General features: G+C 42.4%; 2 protein-coding genes across 2 annotated transcripts in view; both read right to left on the bottom strand.

The window, feature by feature from the left end:
• Positions 1 to 1,962, bottom strand: part of CPA3 (carboxypeptidase A3) — a 28,764-nt gene extending 26,802 nt beyond the window's left edge. The window contains exons 1-2 of the mRNA XM_058548925.1: positions 1,881 to 1,962; positions 1,714 to 1,789 (exon numbers count right to left, since the gene is read on the bottom strand). Of these exons, the coding sequence (XP_058404908.1) occupies positions 1,714 to 1,789; positions 1,881 to 1,948 (144 nt within the window). The 5' untranslated portion in view covers positions 1,949 to 1,962. The remainder of the gene's footprint in view (positions 1 to 1,713; positions 1,790 to 1,880) is intronic.
• A 4,766-nt stretch (positions 1,963 to 6,728) lies between these two features.
• CPB1 (carboxypeptidase B1) overlaps positions 6,729 to 18,529 on the bottom strand; it is a 32,954-nt gene continuing 21,153 nt past the window's right edge. Inside the window, exons 10-11 of the mRNA XM_058548938.1 lie at positions 7,965 to 8,049; positions 6,729 to 6,916 (exon numbers count right to left, since the gene is read on the bottom strand). Coding sequence (XP_058404921.1) covers positions 6,729 to 6,916; positions 7,965 to 8,049 — 273 coding nt within the window. The remainder of the gene's footprint in view (positions 6,917 to 7,964; positions 8,050 to 18,529) is intronic.

Genomic DNA, 18,529 nt, shown 5'->3' on the forward strand with positions numbered 1-18,529 from the left:
TGGTTTATTTCGGTCAAAAACGACAGCATGAATTGGACATATGAGAGATGCAGTGTGACTTGAAGACGAGTTAGGCAGGGCCATCTAATCACCATAGCAATTCCTCTGTTCTAACAGGGTGATGTGGAGAAGAGTTTAGGGCTTGGTGAACTTGCATGAGCATCGATTAAGCACCGGGCACAGGACTGTGTCCACGGCTGTGGAGGCTGATAAAGGGCTTATGAGAAGCAAGAAGGTTAGTGTGGGAGACAGAGCATGTTCAGCATGCTGACCAAGGCTGGGCTGAGCACAGGGTGCTCCAGGAGCACAGGAAGCAATCCAAACTGGGTTACGAGAGTTGGTGGACAGGGAACAGTTCCTGCAGGAGACACTGCCTGAGCTGGGTCTCGAAGAATAAGTGTGAGTTAGCCAAGCAAAGAAGGAAACACGTTCTTCGTGAGAAAAGGGTTGCGGGCCAAAGTGGGTGAGTATTTGGTGTTCCTGGAGTGAGAAAGAGGGTGGGGGAGCAGGAGCCTGCAGAGGCTGAGAGGCTGGCAGATCATGAAGGACTTTGAATGCCACACCAGCACCAACAGAAAATGCTTCTACAGTGCTTATTATGACCAGGCCTGCTTCTGAGCACTCTCCAAATGTTAGCTCACTTAGTCTTTATAATAACCTTAGGAAGTAGGTATGATTTTTATCCCCATTTGATGGAGGAGGAAATTGAGGCCCAGAGATGTTAAGTAACTTGCCTAAGGCCACAGAACTGGGATTGGAACCTCTGAAGACCATGCTCTTTCCACACTAGGCTGCCTCTCACTAAAAGCTTCCAATGGAGGAATGCAACCCTCAAGTTTGAGAGAGAGCAGTAGGTTGCGGTGTGGACTTGGCTTTTTGGGAGGGAGGACTGGGACCCTGGCCACTAGTTAAGGGGCTATTGAAATTGTCCAGGTAAGAGGTAGAGCAGCATGAACTTGGCAGTGACAGTGGAATGGAGAGGAAAACATCAATTTGAAAAACATTTGGCAATTAGAGTAGGCAGAACTTTTGATTGATCTGATGTGGAGACAAGGGTGTGTGTGACTATGATAAATCCCAGATTCTCATCTGGGTTCAAGTCTGATGTGTAATCTTGGTCATTTAATTACTGTCTTTGAACTTCAGTTCTTCTATTTTAAACAGATTAAATTATGACTGACATTGAAAATCCATTAGAGAATTTGAAATGGTGTTGTAAGGCGGCTGGCCTGACTTTTGTACAGGAGTGGCCAGATAAGTGAGAAAATGATTATGTCAGCCCGTTGGATTTTGAAAGACTGATCTAACATTAAGGGTTTCTTTTAAAATGGCTCTGCTCTTGGAAGGGTCACATCTTGCTATTATCAGCCAGGTCCTTGGTGTTATCACCTAATACTTTATCAGAAATTATGCCGTGGGTGAGGGTGAGAGTGGGAGCGAGCAGAATGGAGCGGGCACAGCACCTGCGGGAGGGAAAGAGGCCTTGATAAAGGTGTCAGGAGTGGCCTCCTGTGTCACAGCGTCACCTAGAAAAAGCTGTTGCTTGCAAAGCTTTTGGGAGGGAAAGCGCAAGTGGTAATCTGGGAAAAAAGGAAAACAAAGCAAGTATTGGCGATGTCTTTGGTGGCATCGTGGGCATTAAACCTAAAATAAAAGAGAAGCAGCTTTTAGAGAACAGAGAGAAAAGATAAAACATCCCTCTAAATGCTTTACCTTGTTGGTTTTGGCCAAGTCCTTTATGACGTTTGCTTGTTCTTCGTCCTTGGGCTTCACTCGGAGCACCTTCTCCCTTTAAGAATGCAAAAGACGGAAAGTGTGAACTGGAGGGCAGCATCCCTCAGTCCGCCTCCCACAGCCGGCAGCGCAGGCGTGGGGTTTACCTGTCGAAGCGGACAGGAGCGGTGGCGAGCGCGGCAGCGATCAAGCCCACCAGCAGGAGGGACCGCATGGTTCTCTGCCCGCCCCCGGGCCCTCTGCCGGTTTTATGCCTCAGCTCTTATCTGGAGGAGGGACTGATTTCCTCTTAGGGTTCTGGTGGACAAAATGGTTTTTCCCTCGTGTTTTCTAGTTGAGGAGGGTGGGGAGGGGTGGCAATACTAGCACTAAATGCCCATTTTGGGGCAGGCACAGTGCCATGCTACTCATATACCTTTTACAATAGGGACCCCATTTTACAGATGGGATGGGAGGCAAATTCCTTTTTTAGCAAATGACTTGCCCAAGGTAGCAGAGCTAGTATGTTCACGGAGCTGGGATTTGAGCCGGTTCTTTGTTCTCAAATACTGCTCTACTGTGTGCTTGAACTGACTGACGGAAGGAATCAGTTTTGATTTGCTCTTGGAACCTAATTTGGGAATCTGGCCACAGCACCTTGGTAGGTGATCCTTAGTAACATAAAATATGTTTTTGAAGCTATGTTGTAAATTGTTAAGTTAAAAACATTTAAATTACAAAATATTTTGATCATACTAAAAATGCTATAAGTAATCTGGTAGACACTGATGTTCACCATCTAGATTCTATGATGGCTGTACTTTTGCCGTGTTTGCTCTGTACCTCCCTTTGTAAAGAAGAAAACATCAGAGAAAGAGCTAAAGGCCCACAGCCTGGCTCCTTTCCCCTCCTCCTCTCTCTGTCCTCAGGGGGAACCCCTGTTCTTAAAGCGGCTTGAGGACTCCTAGAGGGAAGGCAAGGAGCTTACTCAAATGTGTGTCCATCAGCTGCCGTCTTCAGGGTCTGGATGCTGTAGGTGCCCAAAAAATGCTTTCTGAAAGTTGAATTAATGATCATTTCAAACAGTCTCTCGGGGGGGGGGGGTTAGTCTTGAGCACGACTCAGTTAATTATGGATTATTTAAGAGAAGGAAACACTTTTACCCAGAGTCATAGGTAACTGAACAGACTGAGTGAATTTATCTAATGAGATAACTTATTAGAATTTCCTTTTAAAAATTACCTTTTCACACTGACAAGTGTATAGACGGCCATATATGAAACGTCTCAGAGTCATGGTTGTATACTTTTATTATCAAAATAATATTGTTGGCGGGGCCAGCCCGGTGGCGCAAGCGGTTGGGTGCGCGCGCTCCGCTGAGGCGGCCCGGGGTTCGCTGGTTTGGATCCCGGGCGCGCACCGACACACTGCTTGGTAAGCCATGCTGTGGTGGCGTCCCATGTAAAGTGGAGGAGGATGGGCACAGATGTTAGCCCAGGGCCGTCTTCCTCAGCAAAAAAAAGAGGAGGATTGGCGGATGTTAGCTCAGGGCTGATCTCCTCACACACACACAAAAAAATAATAATAATATTGTTGGGGTGATGCCCCTGTTATAAGTACGGCAGCAATAGCTTCATTCCTCTCCGTCTGGTAGGTGTGCAACATAACGTAAGACTTTCTTCTGTTCTCCCAAGAAGGGCCCCTTGCCCCAACCCTGCACGTAAGGAAGAGGAAGGTCTTACAAATACCTTCATGTTCTTGACAGTGGACGAGCTCATCAGCACTAGAAACTCCCAAAGCAAATGCTTGCTCCATTGCTTCCAAGGGTGCGTTTGTCCGGGGTATAGAGGAAAACAAAGAGCTTAGCTTTGGAGTTAGACAGACGTAACTCAGAGTGGCTCCCAGACACCAGCTTTTTCACCCCGAGACGCTGCCTAGTCATTCTGGGCCATGGTTTCCTTGTCTGTAAAATGGGGATGCAACTGCGACTCTAACAAGTGGCTGTGAGGGCTAAATGAGATAACACATGTAAGGGACTCGGTGGATGGTAGGCACTAAAATAACATGCCTGTGCCCTCTAGGTGGTTGACAGATTTGTCCAGTTCTGTAAACAGACTTATGGTTGGCCCCCGTCAGGCTGCAGAACTGAGTATCAGCATATGTCCAGTGGTGGATTAAAGTGGTGGTTGTGACCTTTAGGGGTGAAATAGCTCTCTGTATTTGTTTTAATGTGGACTACTTCAAGAAAAATTTTTTTTTGTTTTATAGCTTTGCTTTTTGAAGTTTTATTTTCTGATTCTAAAAGTAATAACTGCTCATTGAAAATAATTTAGCAAAATACAGAAAAATTGAAAGAAGAAAATAGAAATCACCCTTAATTCTAGCATTCTGATATATTTTCTTGAAGCCTTTTTCTGTGTGACTAGTTTTAAAACTATGTAGAGAGGCTTCTATGCATGTTTTCAGGTCAAGTAGGAAGGACGCTTCTATTTTATTTGGGGATCTAAGTAAATGTTTGAGGGATCCTGGTATCTCTCAGGATAAGACAGGATAAATAAATCTTTGACTTCTTGATATCTGTTGCATACTGACAGTTCTCTGTTTCTGGAATAGGACACAGAAGTGTGATGCTTTTAAGACATCCCACTCCTCCCTGACCTATTTAGCCTCTGAAGAACTGTACAATAGATGGATTTCAAGAATATTCGGGAGCTTTTTCTCAGAACGAGTGTGATTTCTTGGCAAGTATAGTTCAGTACAACCTTATATTACTGCATCAAGATTTATAAAAGGTCTTGGCATGTGTATGGAGGAGGATGAATAGTTGTTGGACACCATATCATTTTAGGATTGACTATGTAAGACAGTGTGATGTTTCATATGTTAAATTAATCTCTTTAAAAAGAGATTTAAAGTTGGATGTTTCACATGGCACTACTGCACGGGAGGGACTAAAGCAGACTCCTCTTTCTGTTTTTCTCAGTTTAGCTCAGGCAGCTGGCACTCCTAGCCAGCTCGTTGTAAACTTTCAGTCGGCAAGAGATACAGCAAAAATGCCTCCCGTGCAGGAAGTCCTGCACACATGGGATTTTAAATGAGAATATTGGCATATTTGCTTTCCTAATCCTTATTCTTCTACTTAAAAATTCCTTGGAATTTTAGAAAAGCCCGTATATAGTCCTAATTTCTGTTTTAAAACCCTTAATTTAGGGGCTTCGGAGGGTACTTTGTGGTTTACCCACATGACTTCTGAATTTGGGGCCACAGTGTTCCTCAGTTAGAGGTCCCCTGGTAGAGGCAGCAGAAGGGAAAGTCCTTGGAACTATCTATGGATTGAATGATGCACCTCCAGCAAGATAACTTCACTCGGGTAACCACGGTTGAGTTAGCCCTCCAATTCACAACATGGCTTTGACCTAAATAGAATGGGGGGAAGATAATTTAGCTAAATTACTATTTTTAAAATTATCATCAGTACTAGTTTAAGAATTCACGAGAATTTCTTTTTTGCACTTGAGGGTGTCTCTTTATCTTTGCCTATTTAAATAATGTATTACTAAATTATTTTGAAGATGATTGCTTGGCAAATTGTAGCAGCTGCACTGCTACCATCTAGTGGACAATTAGTGCAATTAATCGTTCTTGCGCTTGACAACTTCCAAACAAATCACTATGACTTCACAGGATTCTTTTTTGGCTAGAACACTATTAGACGTAATTCAACATATTATGCTACATATGAAATCCTATTTTCCTTGAATCCATGTAGAAAACAATGAACTAATATTTTGTTCTATGATTTTAAAGTAAGAGATGCCCCCAAATTATAACTAAATACATATTATTATATTTTAAAATTTGGACTCTGTGCAATACTCTCCAACATTAGTACGTTCAGTTTTGATTCTGGAAAACTTCAAGTTATGTGTGATGTACAAGTCATGGAGTGATTTTTGCCTCTTTCATTTTGGGCCCAACTGGTCCAGCCAGGGTCCTTGGCACTCTCTCGTTTCACTTCCAATCTGCTGTGCAGACCTTAGCCTGGCTGGTGTTTTAAAGAAACCCTGATCGTGTCATTTACAACATGATGTCTTCAATGACTTCTCATTGTTCTTAGACCAATGGTCCAAATCCTGAACGTGGCCTCTAAGCTCTGCCTGTCCCCATCTCCCTCCTCAGCCCCTACACATACCCCTCTCCCCTCAATTCTCCAAGTTCCACCCTCTCTGGCTTTCTTCTCACAGCTTCTGAGTGGTCCCAGGGCCTGGCAGGGGTGCTCCCTTGGTCCCGCTGGTTGTGACTCATTCTTCAGATTTCCCCACTTCCTGAGAGAGCCTTCTCCCCCACGTCAGGTGGGGAGACCTTTTGTATGTTTTTTGTATCTAGACTGCCCAGCACTTATTTGCTTGATATAAATTAAATCTCTAATTATTAAATAATTGTTTGTTCATGGCTATCTTCCCAAATGGCCTGTACCACCATCAAGGGCAGAAACGTTATTTTTCTTTTTCATTGTTCTGTCCTCAACTGCGTAGCAGAGTGCTTGGCACATAATAGAAGCTCATAAAGTCACCTGAATGAACTGAGATGAAGCTAAACCAAGACGGAGTCTTGTCACCTGTACCACGTTTTACAATCCTAAATTCCCCCTATATTTCTTCTTCTTCACAAGCCCCCCGTTATAGCCTGTGCATGTCTGCACTCTGCCAGCGTTGGCCAATACCCCTAGGACTTTAACTCCTATGTGGCTGACCCTCATCATCACCTGTGCACAGCTTGCTTAGCCGTTTGTTCACATCATTTTTCTCCCAAAGAAGTAGACACTCTGTCATGTTTTTCAATTATAATGATTCACTTTTATTATGATCAGTATTAAAAGATGCAAGTAGTTTAATAGACCCAGAAGCTTCAAAGAAAGTTTGGGATCTGGAAAACATCCAGGCACACAAAAATAAGAATTCAGGATAGGAAAGAAATAAAGAGTGAGCATTTTGAAAAGGCTCCCAGCATCTGGACTAGTACAGATGTTCCAGGACGTAACTGGCGACATACTTGACCGCCAGCAGCGTCTCCTCACAGGTTGGCTGGATCTGGGATTCAGGGAGGGCAAAGCCATATCTGCCTGTGTCCCGGAGTTCAAAGGTGAAGGAGTATTTGATTCCTTGGTCATAAGCCCAGTCATCGGAGCCCCCAGCAGCAGGATCTGAAACGTGTGAACAGCAGAAAAAAAATCTTTAAACCCAGGAAGGAGGTTAAAAAAAAATGCCAGCTTCCTTCTATAATTATAAAGTTTTCGCTGTACAAAATAATATAGGTAGGCCAGTTTTCTAGTAAACTGGATCATAAAAGATATGGGGGCCTATTTTAAAAAGTTAGTCCTATCTTACCTCTAAGCCTGCTTTGTGGGAGTGATGGGTTTCATACCCCAGGAAGGATGTACTTTGTGATATACAAACTTCTCGGCACGCTTGTATGCCATGGTAAACTGTGCTATATAGTACGTAATTTGTTTATAAAATATATATGATTTCTGGGAAAAGAATGTGTATCTCCTAGGACAATGAGGAAAGCTGCAGGACGATTGGTGACAGGAGAGGACTCCAAACCCTGAGGAAACCATGCTGAGTGATGGAATTGGAGCAACTTGAGGGCAGGGCCGGGCCTTCGTCTTTGTTTCTCAGGGTCCAGCGTATGGCCTGGCCTAGATGAGGCGTTCATTCAGTTATTCATCCAATAACAGTTATGATGTCACTGCCACGCAGATTCCGTATTCACTTGTTCATTCATTCATCCATTCCTCCATTTGTTTATCTATTTACTCAGTCAACAACCATACAGCCCCACTGAACAGCAGCCCATGGGCTCAACTCTGGAGATGTCAGGACAAAGGAGAGGCATGGCTCCTGCCCTCCGAGAGCTTACGGTATCATGGAAAAAGAAACCTCACTGAGCTAGTCTGAAGAAAACATACAAGAGGTTCACAACAGATGAATAGGTGGGTTATTTCTGCTAGAGCCCCCTTAAGAAAGGAGTGTACTCCATCAGATTCAGAGAAGTTTAAAGACGGACAAGAATACAGAAAACCATATTCTACATACAGCTTTTAAAAAACCCTCAGGATTGGAGCCTCTCCAACTGCACTGGAGGCCCCTTGATGACAGGACTGGGACTTTTCCCTTGTATTTCTAGTTCTTTCAGACCTGGCGCAGAAACCTGGGGTTTCTTTGCGCAGTTCCAAAGCCCAGACTCACAGATTGTCGTGGCCCCTGGGCCGTAGGTGTACTTGGTGCCGTACAGGGTGGCAAGTTCTTGCACGGTTGCTTTGGCCAGGGCGTCCTGCAAAAGGACCAGCAGTAAGCGAGTAAATAAATGAATAAAGACACACTGACAAACACACACTTGCACATTATTTTTTTTTATTTTTATTTTTTGTGTGAGGAGATCAGTCCTGTGCTAACATCTGCCAATCCTCCTCTTTTTTTGCTGAGGAAGACTAGCCCTGGGCTAACATCCGTGCCCATCTTCCTCCACTTTATATGGGACGCCACCACAGCATGGCTTGCCAAGCGGTGAGTGGGTGTGCGCCCGGGATCTGAACCAGGGAACCCCGAGCCGCCACAGTAGAGCCTGTGCACTTAACTGCTTGCGCCACCGGGCCGGCCCGCTGCACATTATTTTTAAGACATTGAAGACGTGTAGGTCACAATTTGGGTTAGTGTTTTATACTTATTCAGCACCCATTCCAGTGTTTCCGGCTTAGTCATGTGATCCAAGCGATTCTTGTGAAAGGGTGTCTCTCCTCACGCCCTCCCCACGCTCTCACTCTGAGCTTCTGTCTGTCACACACAGAACGTGTCCTACTGTGTCCACACCATTGCTAGCCTCTGAGTGCTCCGTGAACGTTTCTGTCTTCTATCTCAGTGTCCCAGGGTCCAGCCCAGGGCTTGCCACTTAGTGGTTGTCCAGTAGCTATTTGTTGGAACTCAAAGAATGATTAGCACTCTTATCCTATTATTTGAGAATTAGGTCCTTCCATTGATTTTAAATAATTGTTGCAGTAAAGTATGGGCCCTAGCAATAAATTCTATTTTAGTCAGAGGATAATCTTTTACTTCGTTTTCTTTGCATAGAACTTAGTTGTTCTTTTTTTCCTAGAATTCTTACTTAGGCTTGTTAAACATTTTTTTCAAACCTTAGTTCAAGCTGGAGGAAGGAGGCTGTAGTGATCTGTGACTGTCCCAGGCATCACCTTTACTGACAGTAAAACGTCACTGTGAGTTAAGAATTAGTTTATGTCTAAGGATCAGTTTGGCAAATCTATCTTGTTGCTAGAGCTTGTAAGAGAAAGGCAGGAGGCAAGGCGGTCTTTATAGTTGTGCGAAGAGGTTGTCTACCTCTTTTAGGCAAACAAACAAAAATCAAATACAAGCAAAATAACCCCCAAAAAAACGAAACAATAACCACCTGGAAACGTGGCAGGTTATAAAGCCAAGATAAAGTCCTGACGGGATTGTGTGAGTTGGGGCAGGAGTGTTAGAAACGACACTGTGAATGATTGGATAGTCAGCGTGCAGTGCCAGCGCACGAATGCTTAGGAATTGGCAGCTCCGAGGACGAGGGCTAGTTCCAGCTTGGAAGATTTTCAGACTGAAAAATTAGAGAACATTCATTCTATTTCAAAATGCAAGACATTTGAATGGCCCTTGGGCCCCTACGCCCAGCTTCTTGAGGAAAAGGGCTCTGCACCCCACTCCTCCTGCACCGGAAACGCCCTCAAGTGCACGGACGTGCTGCTTATTTAGATGAATCGCTTGAAAAACAAGGCCTGACTTGGCTGTCTGGGGAATAAGATTTGAAAATCTGATTGTTTACTACAGGAGAATTAGCCATAATTCATTCTGGTTATGAAACTAGCTATATTTCATACTTTGGCATCATAATTATGTCTTGTACATATGCTTGGAAAACCGTGAAGATGGTGATGAAATCAGAATAATCCTATTTTTCACAAAGTAGCAGCTTCCCTCAGTCTTGTTCTAATATTAAACCAACTTAGTAGAGTCTTACTTCAAATTGATGAGGGCATGGCTATAAGACTTCAAGGATTCCAGCTCCTAAGACTTAAGGCTTTATCAATCAAGTGGTAAATTAGAAAATTTAAAAAGAATTAGAACATTTAAATCATGATTTTCTGGTCTGGTCCACTGAAATAATGAAATCAGTTTCTTGGAACTAAGTTATTATTTTCAGTTTTGGAACCATAACATGACAATTTTAGGATTTCCCTTCCCTTTTCTCCAAACTGGTAAACTAATATGTGCTTTCTCTTACTGCATGGAATCTTCACTATTGTGATCTAAATGAATAGTTCCTGCTGTTTAATCTTGTTCTAACCAACATCCTAGGGTTAGGTCTTCTCTCCTCTCCTATGTAAGGGGCCTTTGCTGATTGAAATCAGAATAATCTACAATCATTGCATATGCTCAGAAGAGATATAAAACTCTTGAACATGGTGCAGTACTAGTTCTTTTGTAGGTAAACAGTATTACTGTTTCCTACTATTCTGCAGTTTCTTTAACTTGCCATTCATCGAAGGAAATCTTTAGTTAGTTATTTTTCTGTAAGGCAGAACCTCTGATCCTAAAGAATTTATTCCTTCCCTAGCTACCTTCCTCAGGCTCTTTTTCTCTTCTGCTTTTCTTTTCCCCCTGAAGCCTTGAAATATTACTTTTAGTTAGTAGAAATATGATTCTAATATGTTTGGAAGCTGTAATGTACAGCATAGTGACTATAGTTAACAATACTGTGTTGTATCCTTGAAGGTTGCTGTGAGAGTGGAGCTTCTACCTTCTCAACACAACAACAACGTTATCATTATGTGAGGTGAAGGATGTGTTCACTAATGTGGTAGACATTTCTCAATGTACACATGTATCAAACCATCACATTGTATACCTTAAACTTACACAATGTCATATGTCAATTATAGCTCCATAAAGGTGGAAAAAAAAGAAATATGATTCTTCAGGATTAGTTCCAAATGTGAAAAGTTATGAAGATTAGAGAAAATTTAAGACAAGAAGATCATTGTCATTATCTATGAACTCCTGTACGTCAGTTGACCTTCAGGTCTCTCAATATATTTATTGGTTTAACGTAACATTTGAGTTATCTGACAAAACCAAAGGGGCTTGTTATCTCTTTTGACTTATCAACATATCAGTTTAGTCATAACTACCATTACGGCCACACAAATGTGTTCAGTTTGCCTTTCCTCAAAGTGATAACCAAGTGCTTTCTGAGCCTTCAGAAGCATCTTTTGGAAACAGTAGTTTTGCCTTTGATGCTGAAGCAACATCTAAGATTGATGTTAGCTTAAAAAGGCTTATTTTGTTCTCGTCACTGGTGCCCATTGAAGGAACATTCAGTTGTGCCTCAGGCTTGGCTCTCCTTGTCCTCAGTTGCTCTCTCATCTTATATTTACCCCATCACTCATCTTCTGAGCGTCACCTCATCACCACATGTTTCAATGGCTCTCTCACCTTCTATTGAAGTCCAGCCTCCTTGCTTGGCAGAGAGTCTTTGTGAGTTAGTCCCTCCCTTCCCTCTCAGGCTGTGTCACCTGCTGTGTTTTCCCACATTCCTTCAGAGCCAGGTTTCCCTGAGCTACTTCCCTGCACACCCTTTCCTGCTTCTCCGTACCTCCAGGACTTTGGGCATCCTTCTCCTTTCATTGGAATTACTATTGTTCTTTCAGGTTCAGTTTTAGCATCACCTTCTTCGTAAAGATGCCCCTAACACTCTTAGGGAGCCCGAGCACCCCTCCTTTGTGAGGGCTCACACCTCTATGAGAGTTCTTATCACCGTGCTGCAATCAATTGTTTTCACATCTGTTTGCCCCGCAGGCGAGCTCTTTGCAGGAAGGGATTCTTGGCCATTCATTTTGTATCCTCAGCAGACTGCACAGCATGTAGCACATGGTTGGTTGATTGAGTCTTATCCTAGGGCTTCAGACCATTACAGATGGGCCCAATTTGAATGGGCCCAATTTGGAGGTGGGGGTGCAGAGTGCTGGGCTCTGCAAAGGCTGAACTGTGACCCACCTGAATGGAGACTGGGGATGCTTGTGGGGAGGGTGGTGGTACCATGTAGTGATGGTTGATGGGTTGCCACATTTAGACATGGACCTCTGCTGTATGCTTTACTTGTTTCTATTAATTTTTAAAGAAATGAAGTCTGTGGACCCTTTCTCTCAGCTCCTCTCAGGCCAAGAGACAAAAAAGTCAGAACAGACATTAATCAACCAAAATATCATATTTAAAATTCCAATTATCTTAACAAAAATCCCTGGAATCAGTGTGGGTCTTTTTCTTTGAAGAGTTCAAATACTTTCACAAATGTTACTCATTTATCTTCACAACATTATCTGTCCACATTTCATCGACCCAGAATTTTCTAGCAGAATGGAATGCCATGTGGCACAGCACATGTGGTGGGAATGTTCCAAACAAGATGGGTAGACCCACCCTGCCAGGAATGGTAGAGAGAGGTGATTCCTGTATTTTCTAGATGTTAGAATGGTAATTCCTTTCCCTTGTCTGTTTCTGTCAAAAGGGTCTAAGACAGCTGATGAAAGACCCGCAGAAGCAATGACACATCAGAGAGCCCGATTCACATCTCGAAACTCCAATGAATGACACTTTCTGTACAATCTGTCATTTGAGGGACATTTTACATCCTTGCTTAATGGGTTCAAAATAAGAACTAACATTTACATAAAATCTTAGACTTTAAAAAGAGCTCTTGATAAGAGCTAGATATTTTTATCCCCATTTTACAGATAAAAGAACTGAAACTGAGAGAGGATAAAAGAACTCGCCTAAGAGCGTGCATCCCCAGAAGTGGCTGAATTGAGCTAGGTTCTTCTTGCTTTAAATTTTGTGCTCTTTTTCACTTCTCCTCGTGGCCTTTCAATACTTCAAAAGAAGTGTTGCTGGAGCTGGTTTCCCCAGTTGTAAAGACCAGAAGGAAGCTAAATATAAATCAGCCTCAGAGAAAACTTTGCTTTCAAGAAGGCCAGGCATGGCCTGCCTTTATTAATCCTTCGTGACGAGTTTCCTACCACGTCTTATGCATGTTCTCTTTTGTCACCTGTGTTCTTAAAAAGAGGCCTTGGTTATAGAGCAACAGACAGAGAGAGAGTCTAAAATGTCACATCCAGGGGCCGGCCCCGTAGCTTAGCGGTTAAGTGTGCGTGCTCCACTACTGGCGGCCCGGGTTCAGATCCTGGGCGCGCACCAACGCACGGCTCGTCCGGCCATGCTGAGGCCTGTCCCACATACAGCAATCAGAAGGATGTGAAACTATGACATACAACTATCTACTGGGACTTCGGAGAGAAGAGGGGGAGGATTGGCAATAGATGTTAGCTCAGAGCTGGTCTTCCTCACAAATAAAATAAAATAAAATATAAAAAAAAATAAAAAAAAATAAAATAAAAATGTCACATCCAGCTCAGAGAACCAAGAGACAAAGGACCAATGAGAGTAATGTTTCGCAGGCTCTGAGCTCCAGGGCTGCTGAGATGAACAGGCCAGGGTGCTCTTTTCCACTGCCCTGCGTTCCTGGGTAATATGTGATCAGGAAACCCCTGTCCCATGACTGTGCTCATGGTGCTCCCTGCAGCCTCCACGTACACAGCCACTGTCATGACACGGGGCTGCCTCTTCTCATCGTCCACGGGGCCATTATTACAGTACAAGAAAATAAAAGCCCCGAACTGACTGTGGGGTATAAACTAATTCACAGGAAATTTCCTTCAGAACTTTGTTTCTAACTCAAGTCCTGAGTTTGATCATCCCTCTGGGTGAACACACGTGACAATGGAAGCATCAAAACGGTCTTTCACCGCTGCTTCCTTCCTCTGTCCTGTGATAATGGGTAAGTTACTCCAGGGACCAATGAGGAACTTACCCTTTATAATTTTGGTGCAAAAGGCAAAGCCTGCAAGGCCCTGAGGAGAAAGCCTTTGGGACTTGAAAAACAAATATGTTTCTTAGAAAAAGGAGGAGATAAACAGGCATAGGCTCTGGTACAAAGCCCTGAGATTAGAGGAGGGGAAGGAGTTGGAGAAAGGCTTGGCTTAGGAGAACAGGGCCTGCCCATCTTGGCAGAGCCCGTGGGGAGTGTGCGAATGCTTCCTCTGATGGAAACCAAATTGTTTCTGTGGCTGATCTGTGTACGTATTTTTAAGCTCTTTAAAATTCAAGGAAAATGTGAAGTGTGAGTCAGCTAAAGTTGCAAAGTCCAGAGATTTTTTTTTTTGGTGGAGGTGGTGCTTCTTCCCAATAAGTATTAAAAAATAGATGCTGTGTAATGGGGATGTACAGGGTTTCTTGCACTTTAGATTTGTAGAACATTGTAAACTACTTGCGAGGAGGCTGTAAGCTCCTGTGAAAGTCGGGGACCTTTGGCCAGGAATGTGACTCTTGTTATCTTCGTTTAGAGCAGAGTTTCTCAACCTCAGTGCTCTGGACATGTGGGCTGGATCATTCTTTGTTATGGGGGCTGCACTGTGCATTGTAGGATGTTTATCAGCATCCCCTGGCCTCTACCCACTCAATGCCAGTAACTTTCCCACAGTTATGACAACCAAAAATGTCTCCCCAACATTGCCAAATGTCCCCTGGGGATGGGGAAGAGGGCAAAATTAGTTTAAAGGAAAGTCAGATAAAAGACATAATTATGGTAAACAAGAGTGTATTTTAGAGGAAAAATTAAAAAGGAAGACAACTCGTTTTAAAGGTATTCTGAATGCTTTACTTTTCTCTACTGACAATAGCACAAGTGCCTCTTAAATACCACCGCTAGGTCAATCCTGCTAAAATATCATTTTACCAGCAGAGTTGCCAGATTTGGCAAAAAATATAGGGATACCCAGTTAAATTTAAATTTCAGTTAAACAGTGAATACTTTTTCAGTATAGGTGTGTCCCATGCAATATTTGGAACATAAACACTAAAAATTATTTGTTGTTTATCTGAAATTCAAATCTAACCAGGAGTCCTGTATTTGACCTGGCAAACGTATTTACCAGTTCACGGGCTCCAGGGCTGCTGTGACCCAGGATTCATTCTGACATTCAGGTCCCTTCATAATTTGGTTACCTCACCCCTGTTCTTCCCTCACAAGAACACTCAAAACAGGCTGACCCTTCTACTCCGCTCCTCAGCTCTATTTTTCTGTCTCACTGTTTCACGTTGGTTGGCTCTTCTCTCTGCCTAAAATACACTCTTCCTTCTTCTACCACTCAAATTCTGCCCTTCCTTCGAGGCTCTGAACAAATTGTAACTCCTCTGTATAACCTTCCTTGAATAGCCTCATCCCATGTTGCCGTTTTCCTGCCCTGAATTCCTAGCACTGTGCCTAGCTGGAAACTCCCAGTTCTGCACTTCTCTTGTATGGTTTCTGACATCCGAGTCTTGCCATTTCAATAAGACCCTGTGTCTTCAGTGGCAGGAACCATGGTTTATGCTGAGCTCTTAATAGGTGCTCGATGAAGTTTCTGCTAATTGCCTGATGAGCCATGTACCGACCAGGCCCTGTAGGAGAATTTTAACAGCTTGAAGAGTCACTTAAAATGTATACTGGTAAATCAGCAACCAGTTTCTGTAATCAAAGAGATTCTGCAGTTGTCATTTAAAAATTTTTTGTCTTATAAATGAGATTAGAAATTCTGAGAAAATTCCTGAAACAGATGTTTTGCGCCTCAAGTCCTGTCTGCCTTGGCTGCTGGTAGCCTGCCTGACAGGGGGACTGTGGGCTTGTTACTCCTGTTATTAGGCAGGGACGTGGTGGCAGCTGTGATTGGGTGTGCGCGTGGCCCTGCAGTTGTCCACCTCCTAATCACAATATTTCTCGTCTCTGATTTTTATGTTTATCTCTAATCATGGGTCTTGCTTTGTGCTCATGTGCTTGGGTGGAGCAGTGGATTTCTATCTTGATGGCTCATTAACTAAAACTTTAATTAAGAGGTAGTGAGGGGCCAGTGGACTGGAATGTGTTAGACTTTAGAAATGGATTTCTATCTGTTGGTCAAGTTTAATAATTTTTCAGAAAGACTGTCATCTTTGTCTTCGTTAGTGAATATATACCCATGAAGGTATGGCCCAGAATCGTAAAGACTGGGCCCTGAGAAGTTAGGCATCTCAGCTGACCAGTGTGTATTCTTAGCAATGTCCAGGGACAGAGGTAATAACGATGTATTTGTGGGATGGAAGACTTTATTTGATGAATGTTCTTCTGCAAAACAGCTACATGGGATACCAACATAGAACATGGCCACACAAATATGTGTGTGTTTCTTTGGAAACTGGGTCAGCTTAGGAAATTCTTCAGGATCCAACAGCTCTAGGCCCAAGGCTGCCTCTACTACTGATGTTGGCTTAGCCAAGTCTCTGTTGTCTCAGCTGGAAAATGAGAAAGCAGAACCAGAGAAACTCTAAGATTTCCACCTGTAAAATTTGGTGCTTCTAATGCAGAAATGTGGTGTGAGACGCTGGATCAGCACCTGTGTGTGGTGCACATCTGCCTTCCATTTGGTCTATCTGGGGAAGGGGTCAAGATACTTAGTTGACCAGTTATTATTCTAGGTTCCTGCTTTTGGACTTAGAAGTGTTATTATAATCATAATTATTATTAACAGTGCCATGTTGGCCTCTTTGTGGGGAAGGTGGACCAAAGATTGGAGGCTTCTCTATGCTCAATCAATGCAAAGATATGGATAGGTTTGGGAGCCTTTGCAATTCTGTCTCCTAGTTTTTCTTTCCTCTGGTAATGAAGAGGTCATACAATTCAATATTTCATTATCCTTTAGAATTTTGCAAGTGTAGGTATATTCTTTTTCTGGGTCTTAAAACTTCCTTTGAAGATAGTGATAGAGGGTTTTATTGAAGAAGTCAACACTGAGGGACTGGACAGATTATGAAGCCATGGGAAACTCACAGTGCACTTTCTATTCTTTCTTGAGATAATATGGTATGTGTGAAAGCAATGTGCAAATTGGAAAGCATTATGTGTGTAAGATATTCTTATGATTCCTCATACTTTTTCCTGATCTGCTGAAGACATGTTTTTTTGTAGCCTTCTTTGTAATCCATGCTCTTACTTTTCCTATTCTTTTACTTCATTGGTCTTTTGCACTCCCATCTCTGCCTTTCTTCCCTCTGAGGGTCGTCTCATGATATGAGTAATTGTCAGGAAATCTACATGTAAGATCTTTTATAAATGAAGCCACATAAATTTTTATCATGACTCAGATATCAAAAGATTGCTACTTACAATATGTTCTAAATTTGGGCTGAGAATGCTAATGTAAGTACAGAATAATTTCCTTCAGTTTAAAGTCTTATTCTCCTTGAAGCATTTTTTGTTGGCAACAGATATAATCTTATAAGTTTTATAAGTATAAAGAGTAATAAGAATCATATATAGGGCTGGCCCCGTGGCTTAGCGGTCAAGTGCGCGCGCTCCGCTACTGGCGGCCCAGGTTCAGATCCTGGGCGCGCACCGACGCACCGCTTGTCCGGCCATGCTGAGGCCGCTTCCCACATACGGCAACTAGAAGGATGTGCGACTATGACATACAACTATCTACTGGGGCTTGGGGGTATAAAAAGGAGGAGGATTGGCAATAGCTGTTAGCTCAGAGCTGGTCTTCCTCAGCAAAAAGAGGAGGATTAGCATGGATGTTAGCTCAGGGCTGATCTTCCTCACACACAAAAAAGGAAGAATCATATATATATATATATATATATATATATATATATATATAGGCAGAATTCTGTATAAGACAGAGTCTGCTTTGCATCCCTTTAAGAAAATTCTGAGTTTCCATAATGTGGTATGTCAAGAATTCATCTTTCTTATCTTTCCCTATCTTTTGTTTTCTACAGTGGGGTCACATTTTTCTAACTGGGAATTAATATAGATGCACTAGATTTGGATGGAACATTCCTCTTTCTAGATCAAGACTTTTACTTTGTTTCCTTGATATCCTCATTACAAATAAAAACCAGGAAAAAGTCAATATTTTTCTTTTGAGACACTCAAATTCTCTTTGGGCTATACATATGTTTGCAATAACACTATAGTTATGAGTTGTTTTAGCAAAATGTGCTTAGGAAGTAAGTGAATTGGAATTATACAAAATAAGAAAAAAATTGAAAGGATCTCTTATTCAAAAGATTTAAGTTGCTTTGGAGTGCCAAACTAAATTTAGATCCCGAATGAATCAAATAATCAAATCAAATAATCAAAAAAATCAAATCACCTTAGATTTTACTAGTGGCATTTAAATATTTCTTTTAAGATACTAGGCAAAAGTTTAACCATAGAAAAAAATTATTGGAAATTAAAGTAACTGTTAAATCAATGAATGTGATATAAGTGCAATTAAGTTTTGCATTTTAGTCACCTATCTTATCATGCTCTGCAAAAGATAAGAAGTAGCATGTACTTTTCTTTGAATTTATTAGTTTTGTGAGTATAAAAATAAACATCCAAGATAAGATGATGTTGTGGTCTGTACTTTTTTTTTTTTTTTGGTGAGGAAGAGTTGCTCTGAGCTAACATCTGTTGCCAATTTTCCTCTTTTTGCTGAGGAAGATTAGCCTTGAGCTAACATCTGTGCCCATCCTCCTCTATTTTGCATGTGGGACGCCGCCACACATGGCTTGATGAGTGGTGCATGCGTCCACGCCCGGGATTTGAACCTGTGAACCCTGGGCGACCAAAGCGGAGCACATGAACTTAACCA

The sequence above is a fragment of the Diceros bicornis genome, chromosome 2, assembly GCF_020826845.1.
Source record: "Diceros bicornis minor isolate mBicDic1 chromosome 2, mDicBic1.mat.cur, whole genome shotgun sequence".
NCBI classification, from domain to species: Eukaryota; Metazoa; Chordata; class Mammalia; order Perissodactyla; family Rhinocerotidae; genus Diceros; species Diceros bicornis.